General features: G+C 39.2%; 2 protein-coding genes across 3 annotated transcripts; both read right to left on the bottom strand.

Annotated features, from left to right (window-relative positions):
• On the bottom strand, window positions 1-17839 carry LOC306766978 (cohesin subunit SA-2). Of its 2 annotated transcripts, XM_079254848.1 has the most exons (32): window positions 17706-17839; window positions 17248-17339; window positions 17026-17113; window positions 16454-16618; window positions 15378-15474; window positions 15188-15264; window positions 15012-15083; window positions 12040-12244; window positions 11807-11958; window positions 11621-11694; window positions 11416-11539; window positions 11245-11343; window positions 9803-9882; window positions 9599-9706; window positions 9398-9518; window positions 9149-9266; window positions 7762-7865; window positions 7565-7657; window positions 7384-7470; window positions 5656-5856; window positions 5251-5327; window positions 5067-5154; window positions 4902-4982; window positions 4552-4644; window positions 4295-4469; window positions 2036-2172; window positions 1139-1240; window positions 893-1047; window positions 668-796; window positions 393-583; window positions 225-300; window positions 1-146 (listed from the first exon to the last, which is right to left on the bottom strand). In XM_079254848.1, exons 2-32 carry the CDS (start codon window positions 17295-17297, stop codon window positions 11-13), a joined length of 3555 nt encoding a protein of 1184 aa, XP_079110974.1. In that variant the 5' UTR covers window positions 17298-17339; window positions 17706-17839; the 3' UTR covers window positions 1-10. The 2 variants fall into 2 exon arrangements, with proteins under 2 accessions (XP_079110974.1, XP_079110975.1); XM_079254849.1 differs by lacking the exons at window positions 17248-17339; window positions 17706-17839 and having other exon boundaries at window positions 16454-16659; window positions 17026-17096.
• A 2722-nt stretch (window positions 17840-20561) lies between these two features.
• On the bottom strand, window positions 20562-22860 carry LOC306766187 (uncharacterized protein). The gene is made up of 5 exons (XM_079253820.1): window positions 22802-22860; window positions 22603-22705; window positions 21004-21122; window positions 20766-20911; window positions 20562-20676 (listed from the first exon to the last, which is right to left on the bottom strand). Exons 1-5 carry the CDS (start codon window positions 22847-22849, stop codon window positions 20568-20570), a joined length of 525 nt encoding a protein of 174 aa, XP_079109946.1. The 5' UTR covers window positions 22850-22860; the 3' UTR covers window positions 20562-20567.
• Between the last annotated feature and the right edge of the window lie 2316 nt (window positions 22861-25176).

Genomic DNA, 25176 nt, shown 5'->3' with positions numbered 1-25176 from the left:
CTCCTCGTACTTAAAGCTCAACCTCCACCGTGCCATCGTCTGGCTCGTTGGTGATGCTGAGGACGAATCCTTCGGTGTGGAGGCTTTTCGCAGGAGGCTCCAGGGGGACAGAGAATGGATATGCATCGTCCGCCTTCTCCTGATGACTGAGCAGATGACGGTACAATAATTAATGTGACTGAGATTAGACGAATAGTCCTGAAAATTTATGAGGAAGCTCTTACCTTGGACTGATACCCGGTCTAAGAACTTTACAAACTTTGGAGTCAACAGGACTGAATGGACACGGCGACTTGCTTACTGTAAGAAGACAATATTTTTAAGCATTCAACCAAACAACTGTGGTGGACACCTGGATACTGGTACTGTGACTGGGTCATGCAGCACTGTACCTTCTGGTTTCTGTCTGCAGACAGGAGAGCAATTGTGCAGATAGGGCCTCCTGTCTGAGCTTACATATGATACAGCATCTTCTGCTTCTGCTGCGGCCAGTAAAGATGCACGATAATAGATAAGTGGCTGCCAGCACTCCTCCCTGAGGTCAATGATATGCTCGGCAGTGTGCTTCTGCAGGTAGGAGAGCCTGCACAGACAGAAAGGGAGCTTTGTAAAAGAGTCTGTATTTGTACTAGTTCCTTACTTTGCCTGCTGTTTTTTCAGCACTTACACTGTCTTCTTGTCTGGTTTAAGCAGCTTGCTGGAGAACTCGCTGAGGATGGTCAAGTAGGAGAGGTATGGCGGTATAGCTGTCTCTGGAGTCTGATTAAATTCTTGAAACACAAACTCAATCCCATTCCTAAACACATTTATATGAGAGCTTTAGCAAAAAAAAAAGCTCAAACACACACACACAAAAAAAAAAAAAAAAGAGCTTGAGATACGAAGGCCCGACCTGTGGATCATTACAACACATTCACGAAATTTGACAACGTCCCCGAAAGTGAGAGCAAACCGCCTGGCCAGCTCCTTAATGCTGGTAAAAGTCTGGACTCCTGGGTGAGCTCTGCCGCCGCCGCTTTCTTGCTCCTGCTTGAGGCGAACAAACAGCTGGAGAGAGCAGAGAAAAACACACCTCAGCGGCTCTGCTCAACAGTGACTGTGCACGTCTGAATTTTTTATGTGTACACGTTGACTTTACCTGCTGCAAGCAGAGCACCAGAGAACGAGCACTCTCTATTTTATCTATCAGCCGTGTCCTGCACATCGTCTCCTTGATGATGTCTCCAAAGTCACTGTAATACTGAAAGACAAAAGGGCCTAATTTATACACTTTACATAAGTTTTGTAATCACTACTTGTCACCTTTTTGTTGCCTTTTTGATAGGAAATTATATTTGTAAATCAAGATTTGACACAAATATTCAGTAAGAAAAAATGTAAACTTAAACAGCAACTGAATTTCCAACTTCAAGCAGATATATAAAATTTTATTTTCTATTTTTTTATATTGTATATATTAAAAAGAAACATTAATGGATGAGGGTTTTTTTTTGTTGTTTTTATACATTTTCATTTTTTTAGCAGTGTCTGAATTGCCTGCTGCAGATTTACAGATGCGTCTGGTTCCATATTCACATATAAACACATCAAATAAAGCAAAGGAAGCTTCACGAAGTAGAGGTTTATTAACAATGTCATCATTTTTAATGTGACAGAAATAAAACTGTAGATAAATCAGATGGAGTTTTCACAGTAAAAGTTTAAATAAAAATCTAAATATCGAAGTAAAACCAAAACAAAACATTGTTCCTTCAGATACTTTCTAAAAGGAAAAGTATTTGGAATATTTGCTTTAATTTTTGTTTGCCAAAGACGATCAAAGCAGTCAAAACGGATCCACAAAAACCTTTTGCTTGAAGAAACACGTATTTGTTCATTTTTTCCCTTTTTTTTTTTTTTAAAATGTTTAGAATATTATCAATCAGGATTTTTATCAAATCCCTCCATTAGATTCAAGAAGAGTGTTAATATTCTCAATGAGTTCTCACCAGGAGTGTGAGTCATTCCACTGGATGTCAGAGAGGTAAACGTTTACCTTCATGTAGTACATGAAGACCTCCGCTGCCATGCTCATCTCCAGCACTCCGTGAACGATCAGCTTACAGAAGGCTGCGAGCATATTTCTTCTTCTGTGAAGGTCCTCCAGCCTCTCCACCTCAGAGTTTTCACTGGCTGAGGGAGTGGGACGCGGTCGGAGCACGCGATTGGATGTGAAGGGGTCAACAGCAAAAGACAGGGGGGGGGGGGTATCATAAGAAATCATACAACAGAAAGGAAAGAACAAAGCAGACACTGGAGGGAGTGTTTTGCTTAGTTTCGGGACAATGGCTTTAGCAGGTGGAAATCAAAGATAACATCAGAATGGAGTTATGGTTGTGACACCATGTGGCTTCAATCTTTCACGGGGGCTAATAAAATACACTCGGAGGTGAGCCAGAGTTAATGGAATTTTCTCACGGAAAGAGATTGCCCTGATTTTATGATTTAACTCGGTACCCTTGCCCTCTGAGTGATCTCCGCTCCAGCAGCTAATAGAAAACACTGTCTATATAACAAAATGGTTACCAGGCAAATCCAATAAAACAATATATTTTTATTACATTTTCAAAGACCAATAATCCTGTTTTGTATTTTGGTTGAACATTTAGGAGGTTCCCACCAGGACCGTTTGTTGTTTTTTTTTTAACTTCTCTGAACTTCCACATATTAGGACTGAATGTCTATAAAAGCAGCAGCTATTAAAAAGATTCCACGTTTCTTTAGGGTCGTGCCGAATGAATTCATAAATTCACCTGCAGGACTTTAGAGAGAAAACACCTCTGATGCATTTTCCATGTGTCAGTCTTGTTTTCCTCATTATAAAACAGACAGGGGCATACGGCTGCCGTCGGTTTACAAGCCGCATCACTTTGCATAACAAAGACGAACATGCTTCCATACAAATTAGTCGACCGTGTTTCAGTCTGAAGAAATTAACAAGGCGTCTTTTGTACTGGCAGGTCAATTGTCAGGTCAGGCTGAAAATCACAACGCATTTACAGTCTGCGGGCACTTCTGCAGAGACTTGTGATGCCGAATGCGTGGCCATGCATTTAATATCTGCATGTTTTCACCACGCTGAAGTGCTGCAGGAGATCAGTGGCTCATTCACAGCCCTGGCAGAGTGACAGTGCCATCTACTGTGCAACAGCACAGGTTTGTTTCGCAGGAATGGAAAGTATTTGGGGTTCATTTTAATTTGCTCGCTGTGCTACTTTACTCCTCTGCACTTCTAAGGGAAATATTCAAAATTTACTTCTCTAATTAGGCTCTTACAAAGAAAAGTACAAATAATTTTTTTTTTTTTTTTTTTTTTTTAAAGGCTCTTTGTACTCTGGCCTTTGGTCGGCCCCTCTCCCCACTTTTCAAGTTTCAGAAGTCTACGCAGATCCCACAAAATTTTTTTTCCTCCTCGCATGTTGTCAGTTAATATTTGAGCCCCAAAGAAATCAAGAAAAAACTCTGTTTTGCTACAAAAGTAGAGATTATAGAAAAAGACTTAAAGATTGATACAGATTTTACACCTAACTTGAATGTAGCTCTATTCTCATGGGCATTTATGAACCTGTCATGTAATTTATCATATGATGATTTCTTAACCACTCAGTCCAGTCAAAGGTCACAGGAAACTGGAGCCTATCCCAGCAATCATCAGGTGAGAGGCAGGTACACCCCTGGACAGTCCATCCCAACTATTTTATATCACATAAAGGAAACAAAAAACAGAAAAATCTGGAATTTCTTAATATTTAAAGGTGGAGTATGTAAGATTTTCAATATTTCACTAATAAAATGACTACAATCATAATTAGATATTTTCTTTAAACATGTAGGTTCCAGTCTGTCCATATTTGATGTGTTATTAAATTACAAGTTTAATTAATGACAAATGACAAAAAGCACTTTTTTTTTTACTGGTAGGCAAACATTTAAAAAGGGTCTTTGTCATTAATTAAACTTGTAATTTAATAACACATCAAATATGGACAGACTGGAACCTACATGTTTAAAAAAATATCTAATTATGATTGTAGTTATTTTTTTAGTTAATTTATTTTGAAAATATTGAAAATCTTACATACTCTACCTTTAAATACTACTAATTTTTACTCTGGAAGTGATTCTGTGTAAATTACACACTTTGGATTACACTTCTTGTGAAAGCTTTCATACACATTTTCAGTAAATATCTATGAAACCTGAACATGAATTCAGTCAAAACGCTACAAATAAATGAATGAAGCCGCTGTCTCACCCTTGCTCTGGCTGTCGCAGTCTGGGCCAACAAAGACGTGCGAGCATACAAAGGTCAACAGTGCCCTCTGCAGTTTGGGGCTGGGCGTGTACAACAGTGGGCCGAAAGAGGTGGGATCCCACACGTGCAGCTGGTACGAATGAGCTGTCAGCACGTCGCACACACCCAGAAAAGCCTGACGTGGGAGAATGAGACGAGGTCAGAGCTGCTAGCAGGAAGAAGATGGCAGAACGCTCAGCTGCTGCTTCCTGTTGCACCTGAATCCTCACGCTCTGGTTGCGGTGGGAGAGACAGTGATGACTCCTCTCACAGTAAAGACGCAGCTGCAGCCTCTGGGCCACCGCCTTCTCCTAAAATAAAAATTAAAAACAGCTTCATTTCATTGGTGAATAAGGAAGCTGTCTCATGCAGAAACTTTAATCTTGTTTAGCTCTTTTACCTACGGCTAGACTTAAAACTTTTTCTCCTCATGTGCTAAAATAATTCTTCCATCAATGAAATTCTGAATCCTGAATGAAGACTAAGATTATTAGAAAATAATACAGTAAAATCATCTTAAAAATGGTATTAAATTCCAATTATTTAAAATCTAAAAGATGTTACTCACTCTGCAGGTTAGAGTTTCACCGCTCGTGTTGAGCGACCAGATCATGATGAAGGATAAGCACCGCAGCACCTCCTCCAGCACCTGCAGACCAAAAAGGAGGATTAGACAGAAGACATGAGGGATGACAAGATGAAGAAGTGGTCCTTCAGTGGGCAGTGATGGTACCTCGGGTGGCGCTCCTCCCTGGCTTTTCTCTATTGACAGCAGGGGAGACAGCAGATCAAACACACTCCACTGACTCAGGTCATGACAGCTGGCAAAACAAGGCCGAAAAAACATACACAGCACTGACTTTAAAAAAGAGTTTTATTACAGTGTGGGTGCACAGAGCATCGTAGGCAAATCGTACTTGTGGAAGGCTCTGAGTTTCTTCAGCATTGCTAGAATTTCTCTCAGCTTCTCCTCATCAGCAGAAAAACTGTCACCCTGCAAAGGACAAGGAGGAGAAATAAAAGAATTTGTTGAATGCAATTCAGCAATATTTAATCTGCTGTTTGCCAGTAAATCAGTGGTAATCAATGTTTTGTTTTGAGGTGTTTTTTGCTCAAAGAGGTAAACTGATTGCATATTTTACAAGAAAATAAAGGAAAAGACTGAAAAAAAGAACTTAAAAGAAAACAACACCTCTTATTTTACTGGGGGTGGAAAATAAATACAGGAATGACAGAAGTTATAAGACGCTAAATCATAGGATAAAAACGCTTTTACATCCATTTACACTGTTTTGGCCATGCAGCATAGCAGCGCCCCTCACCCTGAGCGAGTCCTCCAGCAGTTCTGTCAGTCGGCCCACCCATCGCTCCACCAGAGAGTCCCTGGCAACTCTGACTGCAGAGCTCCAGGCTGCCCCCTCTTCACACAGACTGAGGTATGTGCGAGCCGCTGCTTCCAGGACTGCAGGGCCCGAGTGGAAGTCCAAAACAGCAGCCATCTCCGCCATCAGGCATGAAACTTTCTGCAGAAATGAGCTCATATTTAATATGTTATTACGAAATGAATACTACAGGTAGAAAGTCTGCGATGCTCTTCATCATCAGGTGGATTTTATTCTGTTTAGACAGGGCTGTCTGAATTCCATAACTGTGCAATAAAGCATTTAACTGAAGTTAATCATCTGCCATAATGGACGATGTTTAATTTCCAGAATCTTATTTAATAGTAAAGCAGAGACATCAAACATTAGTCTTTGTTTGAAAGATTTAAATATTTCATCTGTCTTAAAGCTGAGGTAGGTAATGTTGGGAAACTAGCAAGATGTGAAAGTGGCTTCCTGTCTTTTGCTCCGCCCCCTCTGGTTTTCCTTGCTCCTTGCGTGATCCAAGGTTTTTTTCTTACCTCCGCCAAGGAGGTTATGTAATTACCGGCGTATATCTGTCTTGTGTTCAAGATAACTCAAAAAGTTATGGATGGATTTTAATGAAATTTTCAGGACTCACCAGCCAATCGGAATGCGCCCCTGAAAGAGCCCGCCCATGAAAGGTTTGTGTCAGAAATTAAACCAAACAACCGAGAATCAAAACCAAAGACTGTGAAGTGTAACCAAAATAGCAAGAAGAGAGGAAACTACAAACAAAACTTTAACCAAATAAAAGCCTAATAGTTTTCATGATGATTAATAATTTTTGACTTTGAGATCATTTATTTTACTTAAGTTTTAGAAAGTTTTGGTTTTAATTGTTGTTTTTTGCTTGAGTTTTTAAAGGTTTTGCTTGGAGATTCTGAAACAAATCTGATTCCATACAGGAGTTGTTGGAAATGTGAAAAGGAAGAACTGATTTGATTTTGGTGGTGATCCAGATCGACGTTTGGATCCAGGAACTTTTTAAAGGCTGTGGCGGAGGTTTGCGCTTTTCTAGTTCGCAGCTTTTTCCACCAACAATGTTCTCTTTCTCGGCTGTTTAGCGGGAGGAGGCAAATAAACCGAGCCGGGTCGGGGAAATCCTTCCTGCATTTTCTCAGCCATGTTTGCCTTCCGAGTTTCTTCTTCACTACTTTGTATTTTCATCCTGACATGTTATTTATACGCAGAGTGTGACTATCAGGTATGCACTGCGGGAGGGGGAGGAGGGGAGCCGGGTCAGAGTTTTTACAGATTTACAGTAAACAGAAGGGTCTAACTATATTTCTTATTGTTCATGATTACAATCACACAGACTACTATCAGGATGAGGAACCACTTCACCCAGAGTAAAAGAAAATGTCCCTGAGCAAGATTACCTACACCAGTTTTAAGTTATTTGGTCAATTTAATCACTATAAAAACTATTTTAAGCCTCTAAATGTGGAGCAAATCAACCATTTAATTTAAGGTATTGCATTAAAAATATTGTCTTTTTTTCAGTTTAAATATTACAATATCAATACCTCACAGTAACATTGTGCTTATAGACCTAAACATTGTACATACAAGAAAAAAACAAAACATTTTCAATGTAATTTCTAATGATATTATTTGTGTAAGCTGAAACGAAGCAGTGCAGACCTGTGTGTTTTCAGCTTCTGCACACTCTGGCAGGAAGTACTGAGGAATCCTCATCAGGGAGGCAACAATATCGTCACTATCTGAAAACTATGGAAATACAATGAAACAATAAGTCTGGTTATAACACAGCGGCTGGAGTTTAACCATGCTGAACACAGAAACAGCTCGAATGGAGGAATACCTTGGAGAGCAACTTCGGAAGCATCGTAAGGAGATGCTCAGTGAGCTTAAGACAGTCATCTGTCTGAGTTTTCTTTTCTCTTGCATTCATCACCTGTAACACACAATTTATTCAGCAGGTTGACATTTATAAACTTCTGTCTCATCAGATTAAAAGTTCTTTGTGTTTGTCAGAGCTTTGTCAGAACGAACGCTGACCTTCTTCGCGCCGCTCCTTCCCGCCAGCACCGGTCCCTCCGAGGCCTGACGCGCCGACGCAACCAGGATCTCTACGAGCACTGCTTGTTCTGCTGGAGTAAAACCTACAAACACACACAACTATGCTTTTATCATGAACTCAAGCCATGCGGTATACCCTTAAGAATTAAATACTGTATAATCTATTAATATCTTCGTAGACCGTCATTGTAAGCATACATTCAAAACATCTGATAATCCCTACCCACCTCCAAAATGGCCTTTTATACCAGTTTGTCCAGATGTCATTGTCATTGCCACCCAGCAGACAACAGCATGGAAAAGTACATTTGCAGCAACAGTGTGATAGAACATCTGCAGCATCACTGCAGATATTGAAGGACCTGAACCACCTGAGGAAGAAAAGGTGACTCTGCACCTTCATGTATGGTGTCTCTGTACAGGAAGACCGCTGAGTTTCTGGTCTAGAAACATCCCAAACTTGGCATCACGTGAAGTTAGCATGAGATCTGAATCAAGTCAAACACACTTTTTTTTTTTTTGCTCTTTACCTATTTTAAGTTGCCGTTACACTGTATATACAGTATTGTCCTTTAGTTACCAGTTCAGAGTCATGTCTACCAGTTTGCTTTTGGCTCTTTTGGTTTCTCTCCTTCAGGTTTGCCTCTTTTTCTATTTCTGTTTGAATATATTTGATTTCCAGCCAACAGCACCTTTTCTTTATCGGTTCATTCATATTATGGCTTCTGTTCCACATTCAGTACTCCAGTTACACCCCTCCCCCCATGCAATAATTATTGAAACTCTAGATTTTATTAAAGATAGCCCACAGAAAATGAAAAAAAAGTTTGAAATTCTGAAAAATTAACTTTTTCAGAGCTTGAGAGTTCATAATTATCTTAAATCAATACCAGCTGAAATATAACAACTGTGGTACTTTGAGTGGGAAGCTCGCCGAGCTGTGTATAATCATCCAGCTTCCTCGTCTTAACCCCCCCCCCCCAACAAATGCAAATCCTGCTGCTTTCCCTGTGCCCCTGGAGCGAGAAGTCAAAACTATTTTCTTTGTTCTTTTTTTGTCCCCGTTCACAGATAGTTACACAGTTCATATAAATTGAAAGATTAATGAGCTAACAATGCTCTGCTACCACTTTGTTTAATGTTTTATATCCCTACTGGGTAAACCAACTGGTGTTCTTTAGATTTTTCTCCCAGCTGAGAATCTGACTTTATATTTGTTCATTTGAAAATGTAACTATCCTCGAATAAGACTGCCAATCAAAGACTTTTCCAGCCATTTGGTGGGTGGTAGTGTGACCCTGGTTTGCTGTGTGTGCGCTAGTGTGAATTTTGCTTATCTACACCTTACAGAGGGATATTTTCTGACCTTTGCTGTTGGAGGACGGGTCCTGCAACAGTGCAGACGTGACTGTGGGCCAGTCCTTCAGCAGAGTTCCAGCACAGTCCCACAGACTGTCCACCAGGTACACAACATGCATGTGCAACTGAAATCGTACACAAACAAACCTTAGTCTGACTGTTACAATATAACACATTGATGACACATCAAATGCAGCTAGAATGGCTTCTTAACTCAATTCGGGGCCTTAAATGAAATTATTCATTGTTTTTTCACCTCAGAATCCTGGTAAAACTGCAGCAAAGCTTTCAGTCTGGCAAATGTTTGTCGCCTGTGTGCTTCCTCTTCATTCGTTTCATCCTGAGAATCAGATGCAGGAGCTTCAGCGTTGAGAAGCCTGGCAGAGACGAAAAGTAGCCGCTGTAAAAAAAAAAAAATTACCAGGATTTCTTTGCCAAGTGATTTTGGCTTTTGTACCTTGAGAAGAGCAGCTCTCCTGCAGTGGCAGCAAGAATGCGCTGTGAGGAGTAAACGAACTGAAGAAGCTGCTTATAATCCTCTGGAGTGAGAAAATCATCAGGTGATCTGAGGAAAGAGGACTGGTTTGATGCAGGATGCAACAGCATCCTGCATCAAAAAATTAAAGATCAGAAAAAAGACCCAAAAAAACTGCAAACTCACTTGGAAATGAGCACCAGTAGCTTCATGGTTTGCACCGCCACCTCGCTGTCCTTATCCAACGTCATGGAGATTATCCGTTCCTGCCACGGAGATATTGGATTAGTATTCATAAAAGTAAATTCACTCTGTAGCTGAATAGAATCACTTTAACAGAATCATTAAGGAAAAAATTACAATTGTAATCTATTTTGACATTCGCATTACCATCCTTTCCAGTGTCAAATAAATTTACAACCCACTAATTTAAACAAACTACTGAACAAACTATTCGCTCTGATTAGACCAGATTCTGGTCAAAACATACAATACACAACTTTAATTCCAATAAATGTGTAGAGTGTAAATAAAACAAACTTGTAACACTCATGAAGCAATATTTTATTAGAAATAAAGACATCAAAAAGTGAAATAAGGACATTTTTCATATTTTATAAAAAATATCAGCTCATCTTAAATTTAAAGGCTTCAACATGCCTTCAAACAACTACAGGTTGACAAAGTAGGCGGTACTAAAACGCAACATCTAGAGGAATATGTTGCAGTTTATCAGGTTAACTGGAAACAGGTCAGTAACATGATCACGTGTGGAAAGAGCACCTTAGAGTGGCAGAGAAATTTGGTTGGAAATTTAAATTTAGTATCTAAACATTATGGTAATGATGTTATTAAAAAAATAATGTTCCTGTGAAAACTTTCCAATACCTGTAGCACACAATACAATCAGAAGATTCCAAAAACCTGGAGAAATCTCTGTCCTGGCTGACAAGCAGTCCCGGTTACCAGGGAGATTTATACTTTTCGGCAGCACTACATTACTAACAGACATGACTATCAAGGAAATCACTTCATGGACTCAGGAACTTATCAAGAAATCCATGCTGATAAATACAGACAAGATTTAGAAGAGCATATGCTCCAATTCAGAATATGTCTTTTTCAGGTAATACCTTGCATATTTCAGCAAGACACTACTGAAGTGCAAACAGCAGCACAGCGTTGTGATAGAAGAGTCTGCATGTAGCACTTCCCAGCCTGCAGTACAGACTTATCACCAGTAGAAAATATTTAATCAAGAAGAATCCATTTCTGTTGAGCAGGTAAAATCCTGTACCAGACAAGACTGGGACAAAGTTCCTCTACAAAAGCTCCAGCAACTGGTTTCCACAGTTCCCTGATGTTTAGAAACTCTAACTAAAAGAATACAAGTGAACACGATCCGTTCCGAACTGTGAGAAATGTTGCTGCTGTCACGATAAGCTAATATTTAAAAAGTATTTGATCCGTTTTCTATATTCTATGAAGACAAATATATTGGTTTATGAGATTTATAAATCATAAATGTTGTTAAATGTTTCATTTGCCGTACATTTAACACACCGTTTTTGGAATGAGGCTGCAAAAACATTCAGACTACCACAGAAACTGCAATGAGGCTTAATTACCTTGAAGCGAGTTGTGAACAGATCAAGTTTAGGCAGCAGGAGAGGATCTGCATACAGACCCTGCAGACCTAGCACACACTTGAGACGCACATCTGGTATCTGAAGGATGAAATGCATGAGTATTTGGCTTGATTTTTGTGTTTGAGATATCTGCCTCTAGGTCTTGTTCACCTTGTCGTGCATCATCCAGCCCATGTATTTGAGGTATTTATCATTGAGGAACACAGAACTGTAGAGCTTCATCCACAAACCCAACTCCTCCATACATATAGAGCGAATTTCTGGGAGAACATCACTGTAAAATCATGCGCACAATTAATCATACAATACTACAATAAAGATTTCGACTTAAAATTGAACATGACAAAAACTGTACCGATATCTCTTGAGAAAAACTCCTTTAAAGATGACGTCCATCATGGTTTCTATCTCTGCTCGCTTCTCCTGCAGCTTGAGTAACATCAGGAAAGGCAGAGTTGAACTCATTCATACAAAAAAAACCAACAAATTTCTCTAAACTCCCTCACATTCAGCACCACACACCGGAAGACATGGATCTTACCTCTGCGATCTTCTTCTGTATCCTCTCCAGGTGTTGAGTGCTTTTCTGTCTCGATGTCTTTGCCCTTTGAACGTCATACAGTTTCTGACTGTTTTCAATCCCAACGCTCAGGCTGAGAGCCACGCCCACCAGAGAGCTCAGCAGCTTCACCGCTTAATCAGGCAAACAAAACAAGTCCAGATTAGCTCATTCAAAACATGTATGGATGCATGTTTATGTTGCTCATCTCTTACCTGCAAGCGTACAGGTATGTCTGAACGCTCGTACGTATGAGTCTGACAGTTCAGTCAGCAGCGAGATGAGGGTGTCCATCAAGTAGCTGTCAAATACGACGCTATGTTGACCCTGCGCTACCAGCACCGAGACAAAGTCACAGAACTCGGAGTGAAACCAGCGGCCGTACGATCCGGACTGCACGAGGGGATACTCCGCGCTATCCTGCAGTGGAGAGGGTGGGAGTGACATTTGAGAGCAGAAGTGACCTGAATGTTACCTACTGATGTCAGAACAGTGTAAACTGATTATGTCTTCATCAATAACTTATTAATTCAATTCAACTTTATTTATATAGCGTCAAATCACAGCAATGTCATCTCAAGGCGCTTTACAGACAGGAAAAAAAACAAAAACAAAACCATAATGAAAGCCAATTCATAATAGCCTATATATGGAAATCAACAGAATGAGTTGGAGGATCCAACTCAATCTCCCATCCTGAGCAAGCACACTGGCGACAGTGGGAAGGAAAAAACTCCCTTTTAACAAGAGGGAAACTTCCGGCAGAACCCGGCTAAAGGACAGGCAGCCATCTGCCAAATTTTAAAGCCCCAAAATTTGGTAGATTTTTGCTCTTTGCACCCTGTAAAAATTCAACATCTGTCTTGTGGCTAGTCTCTTCTCTGAGCTCTGTCAACCCAGTGAAAGTCAGTATAATGTTAAGTGCGGTGTCTCAGGCTGGGAATCCTGCAAGGATTGGTGGTGCAAGAAATCTGCAAAAAGAATGTCAGTGTACCGTCAAAATGAATCAAAAGCACAGAGTTTGAAGGTTTGAAATGTACGTAGTATAACTTAAACGCTAACCTTATACGGATGCTTTAAAAAGTTGGATTAATTCAGAGCTTTTCAGCAGAGTCACAAACACCTAATCTGGACTATGGACAGAGTCTTCAGGAAGAGTGGGTGATCCAAAGACAGCATCGTTGACACTTATTCCTTCCCTCCATGTCCCAATTAGTTGTAAATAAAAATGTTAAGTCTTAACTTTAACCATCACATCAATTACTTCACCAATCAGTGAAAGTCCTTGTTATTTAATCTACTAAAAAAAACAGATAGATTAGGACAAGATTATGCTGGAAGGAGTTTGAATAATTCGGGTTACAGTTTGCTTTTGTTGGTTACGTTTTGTTGTATGATCTTCCTAATAGTTACACCCCCCTGTGGGAGACATCGTGAACAGAATGAGGAGAAGCAAGTTGTGCCTGCAGGTGCATGAAGGTGAAAGCAGTAACACTTGCTGTATTTGTTATGAATCCAATGCTGTAAAAGTTTTAAATGAAGGACAATCCTCAAAGCTTTACGAGAGATTTCTTGGATACGTAAGCTCATTCTTCTGCAGGAAATAAAGTGAGATTAAGCTGCAATTCTCAGAATCCTAATTTTGTATTAACTCTAAGTCCATCGTCCATCAAAGGTCTAATATTAAAGTACAAGTTTTATCCTAAGGTATTTTCAGAACAAACATTAATTCATTCTTTAATTGTCTGATTTTTTTGTTTGTTTTATTCTTTATTTGTTTCTAATGTTTTTATGTTAAATGACTCATCTTTATTTGAGCAAAGCAAATACAACATTGGGACATTAAATATGCAAAACTGACAAAGTGCATCTCCCTACATAATTCTTGATTGTGTGAGTTATTGAAACGGCTACAAATGATTTAGGCAAATTGCTCTGAGTCTTTAAGAGTAAAAGGGCCAGTGCAGCTTTCCAAACCTAACAAGTTCAGACAATGTGATGACTTAAAAATACAACTCTGTATTTGTGTTCTATGTTACTGCTTAAAAAAACACTTAAATTCCAACAAGGTCGATAAAGCACCACTTTATTTTTCCCCTGACAGCCTGAGACTTTACGCTTTAGCTGCTCCAGATCAGCTGTTCACTGGCTCAGGCTGGAAATATCAGTAAATGAAAGTGAGAAAGGTATGTGAAACTGTATATTCCTGTAGAACAGGATTCATGCTAACACAACCCAGCCTGCATAAACAATTACAGAGCAACAACAGGCTGAAAACGGAGGCACATATTGCCTGATCAAAATATCTGTTAACATTTGTAAATTTAATTCTTTTTTTATATTAAAGAATTCATGCAATATTAGTGTGTAATCGTTTCTTGTGCAATTTAGAGTGAATAAACAGAAATGTACCATGACCTTTAAAGGATTTTAGCTCTCATATAAAGTAAATAATCAAGTACTAGAACATTGATTATTAGCTAAGGCTTGTCCACAGTCACTGTTAAGAAAGAACCCATTTATAAACTAAAAAAAATAATAAATTTGAAAGCTTTAAAATGACCAAAATCCCTATAACCCTGTCCTAGTAAACAGAAGCCATGGACTCCAATCAGCTCTATAAAACGCTGAAAATTAAAATAAATAATGCCCAAAATCAGGAAGTCAGAACATCAAGATGTCACACAAGCTGGGGTCCGAAAACATATTTGAAGAGTGAAGCTCAAAGAAGTGAAGCCTTTCCAGACTCTTGAGTCTTTTTTCTGTTTTTTTATATTATCACTCATGCAGCTTCACGACAAACTTTAGCATCAGTCATCTGAATGTCCTTAAATCTTGTGGATTTTTTAAGTTAAATCTTTAACTTTTTTTCATTTAATTAGCAAATGGTATTTTAGGGTTAAAAAAAAAAAAAAAAAAAAAGTGCATTATTACAGTACACCTCATCAGCATGGAGGTAGATAAGTCATGGTTTGGGCTTGTGTTGCAGCCAGTGGCAGAGATAAACAGTTGGTATAAAATAATATTTTTCATGCATTCATACTTTAAGTTAAAAAAAAAAACACATTGTAAATTGCACACTGTGATAAAAGAAATGGAAAAACAAAATAGCCCTGCAATAAATCAAAGATCTCTGACACATAAAAGTAATGATGTGATACAGAAAGAGCCATAAGAATGTACTGACGGTATCCAGGGGCCATGTGACGGTGAGGATCCATGGAAAAGCCAGAAACTTCTTATACTGCAGACCAGAAGCCTGAAACGCATAATCATACAGTAAAATTGTTCAAATGTTAAAAAAAAAAAACATTCCACATATAATGTAACACATAAGAGCAGGATTAACACAGATCCCCATACCTCATCCAGCTCCTCGACCATCTTACTAATGACTTCATCGTCTTCTTTGCTCTGACACATTTCTGCTGTGACCACACCTTCACAATGAATAAATAAATAAAACCTCATGACCCGATTTTGAGTGTATTTTGCATGTATGCATGTCTGCAGGCAGGTGTTTGAACATGGGCAGGCCTGTGTGGCTGCTTGCCTTTACACCCGGAGCACTGGATGAAGAAGCTGATGAGGTCGAGGAGAGAAGAGTCTCTGTCGGTGACATAGGCCTCGATCCAGTCATCTATCACCACCTGCTCCAGCATCACAAAGGAGGCAGTGAGTATTATTTCAGTCACCCTGAGCCCCAAAGAGTTCACATACAACAATCTCGCTCCATCAGCATAAGCATGAAAATCTTTCAAGATACCATCTATCACCTTTAGCAAGTATAACAAGGACATTAAACCCCACCCCCACATCAACAGGGCTTAAAAAGTAAGCTCTGGTAAGCAGCTGTTTTTCTACAAAGAGAGCTTGAAGCAGATCTGTAGCTATAAAGCAACTGGTGAATCAGCATATGGAACATGTAGACACATAGCTCACTGCAGTTCTGCTTACAAACCTACCACTGAACTACAGAAGTAGTCTTAACAGCTCATGATAAAATGTATTTGAGTATTCTTATTAGGAACAACATATTGAAATTTGAAGAAGCCAAATAGTCTGCTGATGACATATCACTATGTACAGGTTCATACTTCTGCAGCCTTTTTAAAACAACTGCTTGTCCTCTAACTACATCCCTAATATCACAAGGGATAGCCCTGCATCTTTTCAAGCAATAGGTCCAGATAAATGTATAATACAGAAGCTGACATGAGGATGAAGCAGGCATAATATGGCTCTGCCAAACACAGACCATATCAGAAAGACATAACAATCCACTTTGCATAAGCAGACAGGCAGTAGATGCTGTAACTCTTCCAAGTTCCAGCAACACAGCAGTCCTTCTTCAAGCTGAGAAACTTAGGATCAATTCCAAGATTGATGCCTGCACAGCATCATTAGAAATAAAAGTCAAATCTTCCCCTAGTTTGAGACCCTATAAAGGTCTGTAAGATAGGAGATTTTCAGAGCTGATTTTTTTTCTGTTGCTTCCAAAACGTCTACGCTTTTTTTAAATTTTCAAATGAATAATTTAAAAATAGAAAATAAAAAAACAAAACAACAAGAAAAATTTTATAGAGGTTTTATGAAATCTGAATTTCACCGTAGGACAAGCCTGCTCACCTGCATGGCACTCTTTCCCATTGTGATGACCTCAAACAAAGTGACGGCCTCCACCTGCTTCTGTTTACCATTTCGGCCCCCTGCTCTGGTCCCACCGCTGCAGCTGGCTTTGGCTCTTTTGCGCGTGACATTTTCCAAGAATTTGTGCGCTCTTTTCCTGCGTCTCTGCAAGATTAGGCCATGAGGCGATTCAAGGTGTCTTATTTCTTTTGCATTCAATGATAAAAATAAAAAAAACAAGTCAAGATCATTTAGATTGAAAAGAAATGTGAGACTTTCAAGAACTGTAACTTCAACAATAAAATACTTAAAAACACAAATACATTTCTGAAGTTGTCCTCAAAGGCAGTGTTTATATCTAAGCTTATAGCTGAATTTACTGGTATTATTTACATCTGTGTTTTCAACTACAAAAAAGCAAAATATTACCAGAAAATGAACCATTTGGATGAAAATTCAATCACACTGCATGCTTTAGTCATTGACAGCCTTCTAGTTTTATTCTTCTGCTACTCTATTGCTACATTTCTGCAGAAAACCAAACCTATGAACATCAGAAGAAAACAACCTACCACATTTTTCTGTCTGTTTTCGTTTCCTGAATCATCCTCTGAGTGATTGACAGCCCCAGAGGAGGTCGCCTCCACCCCAGAGTTTGTACTGCAAATTAAAAAAAATAATAAAAAAAATAAAAATATCACATTTGCTTACATTAAAAAGAGATCTAAATAAAAACATGAGACACACACTAAATGAAAGGCATGACTTGTGTAGTTTTGGTAAGCAGCTCTTACTTCTGCTCTGTGGACCTGGATGCAGCTGGAGCTGAGGGTTCTGGTATCATGTCCTCCTTAGATCTTCAGGATTCAGGTGTGTGTCTCTTCATCTGCAAACATGCTGTGATTAGTATGTGCGGAAAAATGGAAAATGCATTTTTAATTGGAAGTCAATGATCATAGCTTGAAAAGTATCCTTTGCAGGCATCAGCTGGGAGGAGCTGAGATTGGGTTGCTCAAAGACACCTCGGCACTGTGGATGCTTGGCGTCACAAGGACTAAACTTTATATTTTAGAAACCTAACATCAGCTGGTGATTTTTTATTTCTTATTTTCATAAAAGCTTAATTATATACAATAATTTATTGGTGTAACGCTCGTGCTTTACATAACTGGATAAAAAGGGAGCACAAATCGACACTAGCAAGTAGACTAAAAAATAACAACTGGGTCCATTCAAAACTTCTCAAACTTACCTTCTGCACACAGATCCATCTTTTTTGTAGTGTTCAATGACGTGTGAGTCTCGATTTAAAAGCTGTCAGACAAACAATTCAATCGTTTCTTCACATATCCTCCTTCTTTGCCCCGGCTCTCACAGTCAAGTTTTGGGACAGCCTAACATATTCTGATTGGCTACGTTCTAAAATTATAGACATGTGATTGGTCATTGTTCAACGTCACTCCAAATTAAGTCCCGCCTCTTGTGGCTGTGACAGCAGGCATGTACCGTCCGGTTTGTTTTTCCGCTGCCACAGCGATTTACAACATCTGTGCGAAGAAAGTCATCAGTCCCACAAGATCTGAGCTAGTTGGATCGAAAGTTAATGGTCTGTAATTATACAAAAAAAATGAAGAAGCATATTTATAATTCAATGTTATTTTTTCTATTTTTGTTTTAGAGTATGACATCCTTCATACCAGTGAAGGTAATGCGTCTCCTGTGTATTTTAATTACCACCCTGTAGCTTATTCAGAAGGGAGCTGTCATAGTATTTCTTTATTCGTTTTACAGCATTTGAACAGCAGGAGGAGCCATTTACTCGTTCAAGACAGTTATGACTTTGCTCTGAGTAACACAATGCTGTGACGAGTCCCCTTATGATCCACTTTCCAAGGTTCACCTGTAAAACTGCTTGTTAACACAAATAGCTTAATGACAGGCCAGCAGCTCAATACATTCATGCATGTAAACATGGACCAAATGACTTGCCAGGTTCAAACTGAGCATCTGAATTGGTAAAAAGGGAGACTTAGTTGTTGACATCAGACAGACTGGTCTAAATATGTCAGAGACTGCTGGTGCACTGGGATTTTTACCCACAACAACCTCTACGATTAATACAAGATTGTCTGAAAAGACTAAATATCCAGTGAGCAGAAGTTGTTTGGTAAGAAAAACTGTGCTGATGTCAGAGGAGAATGGGCAAACTGGCTAGAGATGATAGAAAAGCAACAGGAACTCAACAGACCATTGTTACAACCAAAAGAATGCAGAATATCATCACAATACCTCCAACCTTTTGCGTCACATGTCGTTTTATATTCATGTTTGAGTTATAATCTAATCTAATTATAATCTCATTACTGTTCGAAATAAACAATAAACAGAAAAAAAAAACAAAAAACCTTGGAGCAGATGGGCTTCAGCAGCAGAAGACCACATAGGGTGCCACTCGCCACTCCAGACAAACCAAGAACAAGAAACTACTTGATTTACAGACTCACCATAATTGTAAAACGAGAAGATTAGGAAAATGTTGCCTGGTTTGACAAGTATACATTTCACTTGCAGCAACATGGTATGGTCAAAATTTGGTGTCAAATTTAGAGCTTAACTGTTTCAGTATAAAACTGAATATGTATTATAAGAAGACCTGAAAAGGCAGGGATCACCAGCTCTGGTCCTCAAAGGCCAGTATCCTGCAACAAGACACTAGAGAGCAATTTATTTGAATCGGGTGTGTTTCAGTAGGAAAACATCCTACCTGCAGGATACCAGACCCCAAGGACACAAGTTGGTGACTCCTGCCATAGGTTGTGTTACATAAGCTCATGTTCTGAAGGTTCTTTTGTGGTTCTGCCACACCAGCTGGTTCCAATTGAGCAACCACAGACAGCCACACAATAATATCAATCAATCAAACTTTATTTATTCAACATTTTTTTCCACGAAAGCAGCTCAAAATACTTGACATGATAAACAAATTATGAATATATATGTATGTATGTGTGTAGAGATATATAACCATCACATACTCAAAAACATCAGTGTTCAATAACCTGATGATACTCGCTTTCTCACACACACACAGCTACATAGTACCCCCCCCCACTGTGACCCTTTACATAAACATAGTCCCTAACTTCTAATTTCTGTCTCTTTAACTAAAACATTAGTTTAAAAACCTTAGATTGGTAAGCATCTGTGGAAAAACATCTTGCTTGACCCTGAACTTAGGAAACAATATCTTGGGGATCCATCGACACCAGGAGCCACCCCACCAAGGATCCCAGAGGGCATCACCATGGAAACCACACAAAACAGGGCAATTACACATTACAGCTACAATTTTCATTCATGTGTGCTCCACCAAACACTGCAACGCTCCTTTTATCACAGTTTGACATGTGGAGATGATTTCTTGATTGTGTTTATTGTAATTGATTTTTTCTTATTTAGTTGTATGGAGTTTATATTTTGTTGATATCACATGCAACAGTTAATTATTTTGCTGTATGAGTTCTTTTTTTATACTTTAAATTTTGTTTCAATTTTGTCTTAATGTAGTTTTATGATTGTGTACATGTTGTCTCTATTGTGGTAACTTTGTGTCAAGCACTGAGCAAGTTACGAGCATCCCTGAGACAAATGAGCTCATTTGGGAATATACTGATTGCAACAAAACTTAACTTTTACTGGAAATCTATTCATCAGAACACAAAGTGAAGGTTTTCACTTACATGTCTTGGATATGACTGCATCTACTTCCTGTAACCAACATGGCTGAAGCGAGGCTGACACAACAGTGAGACAGCAAAGGAAATACCCAGTGGGATTAAATTTATTATTCCACTTAAAAAAAAACTAAAGCTGTAATCACAGCTCTACAATGAGGGATTCGACAAGTTTCCCGTCCCAAAACAACTGAGTCATCACAGGGGATAGCAACAGTCACATTCAGATAAATAAATTTTTTTAAAAAAAGATTCACATGAACTGTTAACTAAAACAGACAATGATATCCCATCATTATTTCTGCTGAATCATATTGTTGAGCACCTTTTTACAATCACATCATCAGTTCATAGAAAAGCAGGGGACTTTGGTGGGTGAGTCAGTGCAGGAACTGGGACATGAACGTGACGGCCGGATGAAGGTCTTCCATCAGCTCCTCAGGCAGTGACAAAACTACCGACATTAGGCTTTGAGTTATTTCTAATATCCTACAGAAGAAAAAGAACACGGGTGGAAATGAGATTGTTGCTGCATTATTCATCATCTCCTCGCCTGTTACATCTCGTCTGCAACTCACCAGTTGATGTAATGAGCAGCCAGCTGAGGCTCGTGCCTGCAGCCTTCTTCTGCCACGAGAGACTGCTTCATCTGTTTGAAGTTGGCCTCGATATCCTTCTTTATTTCAGAAAAGACCTGAATTCCCCTGAAAGAGCTGATGACTTGCTGCAAAATGGCAAAACGGCAAAGTTCAGAGGAAGACAAAAACATTAAGAAAGTGGGAGGACAAATGATAAAAGGACATTTGGTCGTCTTACATATAAAACTGAGAGCTGGTGAGCGATGTACTTATGACTGCCAAGGTGTCGGATATCCTCTTCTAATTGCTGACTCAGCACCAGCAGCTGGTTCAGTTTGGCAATGTGGAAGAAGTACTCTGCAACAGAGGCATCGGCTTACATCAGTAGAGGCAGCACTGCCCAAAAGCTAAACACTGAATTATACACTGATTTTTTACCTAAAATGATTCAAAATGTCTCATCATTAGGTTAAAAAAGTCTTAACCTCTGCCCAAAGGTGTGGCCTGCAGGAGCTACAGTATTACTAAGGTGCTGTTGCTAAATATTTACAAGTTTCATCGTTGAATGTTAGTTGGATTCCTCATATGAACTTTTACAAGCAACAATTTATCTATTCGATTTTTCTGTTAAAACTCTTGTCTTGCTACATGACAGATTTCTTGCCATTTTTCTTAACTTTTCACTGCTGTGGTTCAGAAAAGATTTTTTTTTAATGCAAAGGTTTCCTTCTCACAAGCATAACACAACACCCTTCATCTTTTTCTTCTTTTCCTCTGCAGATACACTGCAGTGCTACTTAAGGCAAGCAGGGACTTTCTTTTTTGGGACTCTGCCATGCATGTAATTATTTACTCGAGTTTTTCTGCAGATGGTGAACTCATTAAGACTAATAAATAAAAAGAAAGTACAGCACACTCCTACTCCACGTACACTTTTCCATTAGCCATCATGAGAAAAACTTCTCTTTGTGACCTTGCAGACCATTTACAAAGTTGTTGTTGGAGCAATCTTTATTGACTGACCACTCTGAGGTAAGTTAACTGTGGTTTTTGTCTTCATCTGCCTGGCTCAGGATTGGGTCCAAACCTTGGATTATTATTTTCCAGCCTAATGAGCATCTACAACTGTTTATTTACTGTTTTCACAGCAACACACATACTTACTTCTTCTACTTGAGCATTTTCAGACAGCTGCAAGTATTTGACTGTTAACATTGACTTCTTATTCATTCAAACACAACGGCACCTTGCTGAAGGAATAAACTCCAGCAAAGACACTTTCAACTTGCAACTTTATACAACACGACAGTTTGTTTCCATTTCTTTAGTTGCATCAACAGGAAACAGGAAAGAAAACCGGCAAAAATCTGCTGATTTTTGTAGATGAATCTGTTGTTCATTGAAGCCTCGTCAGATTTGGTCTCCATGGAAATGTTGCTGTCAGCAAACCATTTATAGGACGTGGTAAGAGGGAGGTGGGGGGGATAGTCTCCTCGTGTCGGTAGTTTTTAAAGCTTATTTTCTCCCATATCATAATAAGGAAAATTTACAGAAAAATAATAACACAGGAAAAACTGGTAAAAAAAAAAACTTGTTTCCCGACCAAAACGGGGTATTTGACAGGTATGATAATTAGTTACTTAGTCCACTACCAAATATGACAAGGATACTTATTTTTACCATGAAGGATACTTATTTTACCATTACACATCTTTTACAACTATCCACTTCATTTTTTTTATATTTGCTGGTGTTTAAGTGAATGAAGCTGAACATAAAATAGATGATTTCAAAAATCTTTCTCACAAAACTCATAAGTGGAGTTAGTGTTTCTCACCGTCCATCTGTGGCCTCTCCAGCATATCGACAGGACTGCCTTGAATGAGGAACACTTCAACACGAGGAAACATAGCAGAGAGACCCATCATGTCCAGGTAGTCCTGAGGAAGCAGATGCCAGATGATTTCTAATCTAACACTCTACTAAATGCTAACGTATGCCATGACATATGTGGACAATACAGTGTGGTGTGATACCTCTAGCTCTGGCATAGGCTTTGGTAGATGTTCAAGGCACTGCAGCATCTGGTCGAGAATCTCTGATCCTTTAAAAAATACAGTAAATAAAAACAACAAAACCTTAACCATACAGACCCTATCCAGGACTACCTAAGCTGCTCTGACTCTGATACCTTGAGCCTGAAAGGTGTCTGCCTCCTCCGGGCTGCAGCCTTGTCCCAGCTGCTCCTGGAACTGTAACAAAGACACATCACAGCATGATATAAAATTTGCTGCATGAACAACAGGCATGAAGCTAGTGACAATAAACCTGCCATCACAACTGTGGTCTATTGGAATAATTGCTTCCTACTTATCAGTCTTATTGTTCTTTTAAACTGTCATTTCCCCTCCAGGCTGCCTCCTCCCCATCTCCACCTCTTCCTGATACCAGAGGAGCTTCATCAGAAGTATTAACCACCTCCTTTCTTTGCTAATCCATCATCAGCATCTAGACCACAGTGGTTCCCTTGCTTTTGTCAGTCTAACTGCCAAACACAATCATTTTAAATTCTACCCCAGTAAATTAATGAGTTTTGCAGCCGATCTGTATTTATTTCAAATGAACGAAGATGTATATTTTAATGATACAGGTTAGATTATTAAGAACTTAAAATGTCTTTATGTGAAACTGATCAAAACTAAGGGAATATTGGATGCTAATATGTGTTTTGTCAGCTGTGAATGCCAAAATATGTTCATTGGTCAGACCTGCCTACCTGCTGCGTCTGCGCCCTGATGAGGAGGTCCAGTTGCCCACAGAGACACAGCATCTCCAGGCCCACCTGCTCTGGACTTAGCCGGACCGGCATCAGAGGTCTCCTTACCTGTAGCTCCACTGACCACAGCAATCCCATGAGTATACACACAAATATACAACAACACAACCACAGACATGGTAACACAGCGTGCACCTGTCATATGGTCCAGAGATGGATGTCTGTTTGGGACTGGAGAGGGGAGTGGTCAGACCCAGCTTGGAAAAACTTCCCCAATGTATATATAAATATAAATATATAGATATTTAAATACCTCAAACCAAACAGAAATAATTTAAAAAATAAATAAATAAAGCTGAGTCTTACCTTTAAAGCCTTCATGATAGATGCACGGCTGACAGAGCGGTTCCGACGTGCTTACTGCCATTTCTGCCCGAACCGGCTGTAATTACCACATTTTATTCCGTGTTGCTGTTAAAAGCCAAATGAAGCGCAAGAGGGCGAAGGCAACATGCTAGATGAAGCAAGAGGATTGTATGTTATGTTTATGCGACTGCATTTGGTTGGAATTATCTTTCGCCTGGTGGTGCGTTCGCGTGCCAAACGCATGGGCGGATAAATGAGAACCGCTCGCTCAGCCAGAAATTCGTTGTTCCCTATTGTCCAGTGGAAGTCTCGTGCAGAGGCGCGCAGGCACATTTCTAAGCTCTGGAGGGTCCATGCGGTTGCTCAAGTGCAAGTGCTAATAATAATAATAATACTAAAAATAACACAACATCTACGCCCTTTACAATAGACGTGCGGACACTGTCTGTGATTTTAAACGCCCCTCGACGCCCCACGCAGACTGATGAGCAGCTTTTTCAATGATGTCATATTTTAGGGCTCATAGCGTCACGTGAGGAGGATGAAACGTGAAAACATAGAAGTGTTTCCTGCGGAATCTACCCACAGGTTGGCCATACACACATTTACTCCAGTACAGAGAGCAGTAACACTAAATTTCTTGAACAGAAGACCAGCTGTACTTAACTGTGACGTTTTACTTAGTGAAGTGGTAAAATGAAATATTACTCATAAGTAAATACTCAGAAGGAAGGCAGAAATACAGAACAAGAAGAAGGTAGCACATATAAATGACACACTATCAAAAAAAGCGCTACATTTCAGGAAATTATTTAGTTAATGAGGAATTAGTACAGCTAAAGTGGTCATCTTATTTAAAAAGTGAAGCAAAAAGTGTAAAGAGTAGCAGGAATTTTTTTTTTCTTTAATCATTAGTTGAAGATGATCCTGCATTGCATGGCTTCAAACACTGCTGCACAAACATTTATGGTTCATTGATGAGAAAATTTTGCTTTGATCAAAAGCTTCATCAGTGTTTATTCATTTTTAATAAACTGCACTACAAATGTTGGTTTTATGACATTTACACCCTCTTTCTAAAGGGTAAACTGTTCAGACAAACTTAATCACTCATATACTTTATTCAGCTATGTGGCTTGTCAGTATGTATTGTAGCAAATGTGGTGTGATCTGACACTGACATACCCTGAGCTTGGAGTTCACTTTTAGTGTTTTTAGAGATTGTTTATGGCGCTTAAAAAAAATAAATAAATAAAAAAAGCCAAACAA

The sequence above is a fragment of the Telmatherina bonti genome, assembly GCF_933228915.1.
Source record: "Telmatherina bonti genome assembly, chromosome: 15".
Classification (NCBI taxonomy): domain Eukaryota; kingdom Metazoa; phylum Chordata; class Actinopteri; order Atheriniformes; family Telmatherinidae; genus Telmatherina; species Telmatherina bonti.
This window is presented reverse-complemented; position numbering and strand designations above follow the sequence as displayed.

Coding starts and splice junctions, on each gene's coding strand:
- LOC306766978 (XM_079254848.1), bottom strand. CDS start 17,297: ATGATACCAGAACCCTCAGCTCCAGCTGCATCCAGGTCCACAGAGCAG. Junction 9,519..9,598: donor GGAGAGCTGCTCTTCTCAAG/GTACAAAAGCCA, acceptor CGTCTCTGCCAG/GCTTCTCAACGCTGAAGCTC. Junction 301..392: donor CTGCAGACAGAAACCAGAAG/GTACAGTGCTGC, acceptor GTCTTCTTACAG/TAAGCAAGTCGCCGTGTCCA.
- LOC306766187 (XM_079253820.1), bottom strand. CDS start 22,849: ATGCTGCAGTGCCTTGAACATCTACCAAAGCCTATGCCAGAGCTAGAG. Junction 22,706..22,801: donor AGCCTATGCCAGAGCTAGAG/GTATCACACCAC, acceptor CTGCTTCCTCAG/GACTACCTGGACATGATGGG. Junction 20,677..20,765: donor GCTGCTCATTACATCAACTG/GTGAGTTGCAGA, acceptor TTTCTTCTGTAG/GATATTAGAAATAACTCAAA.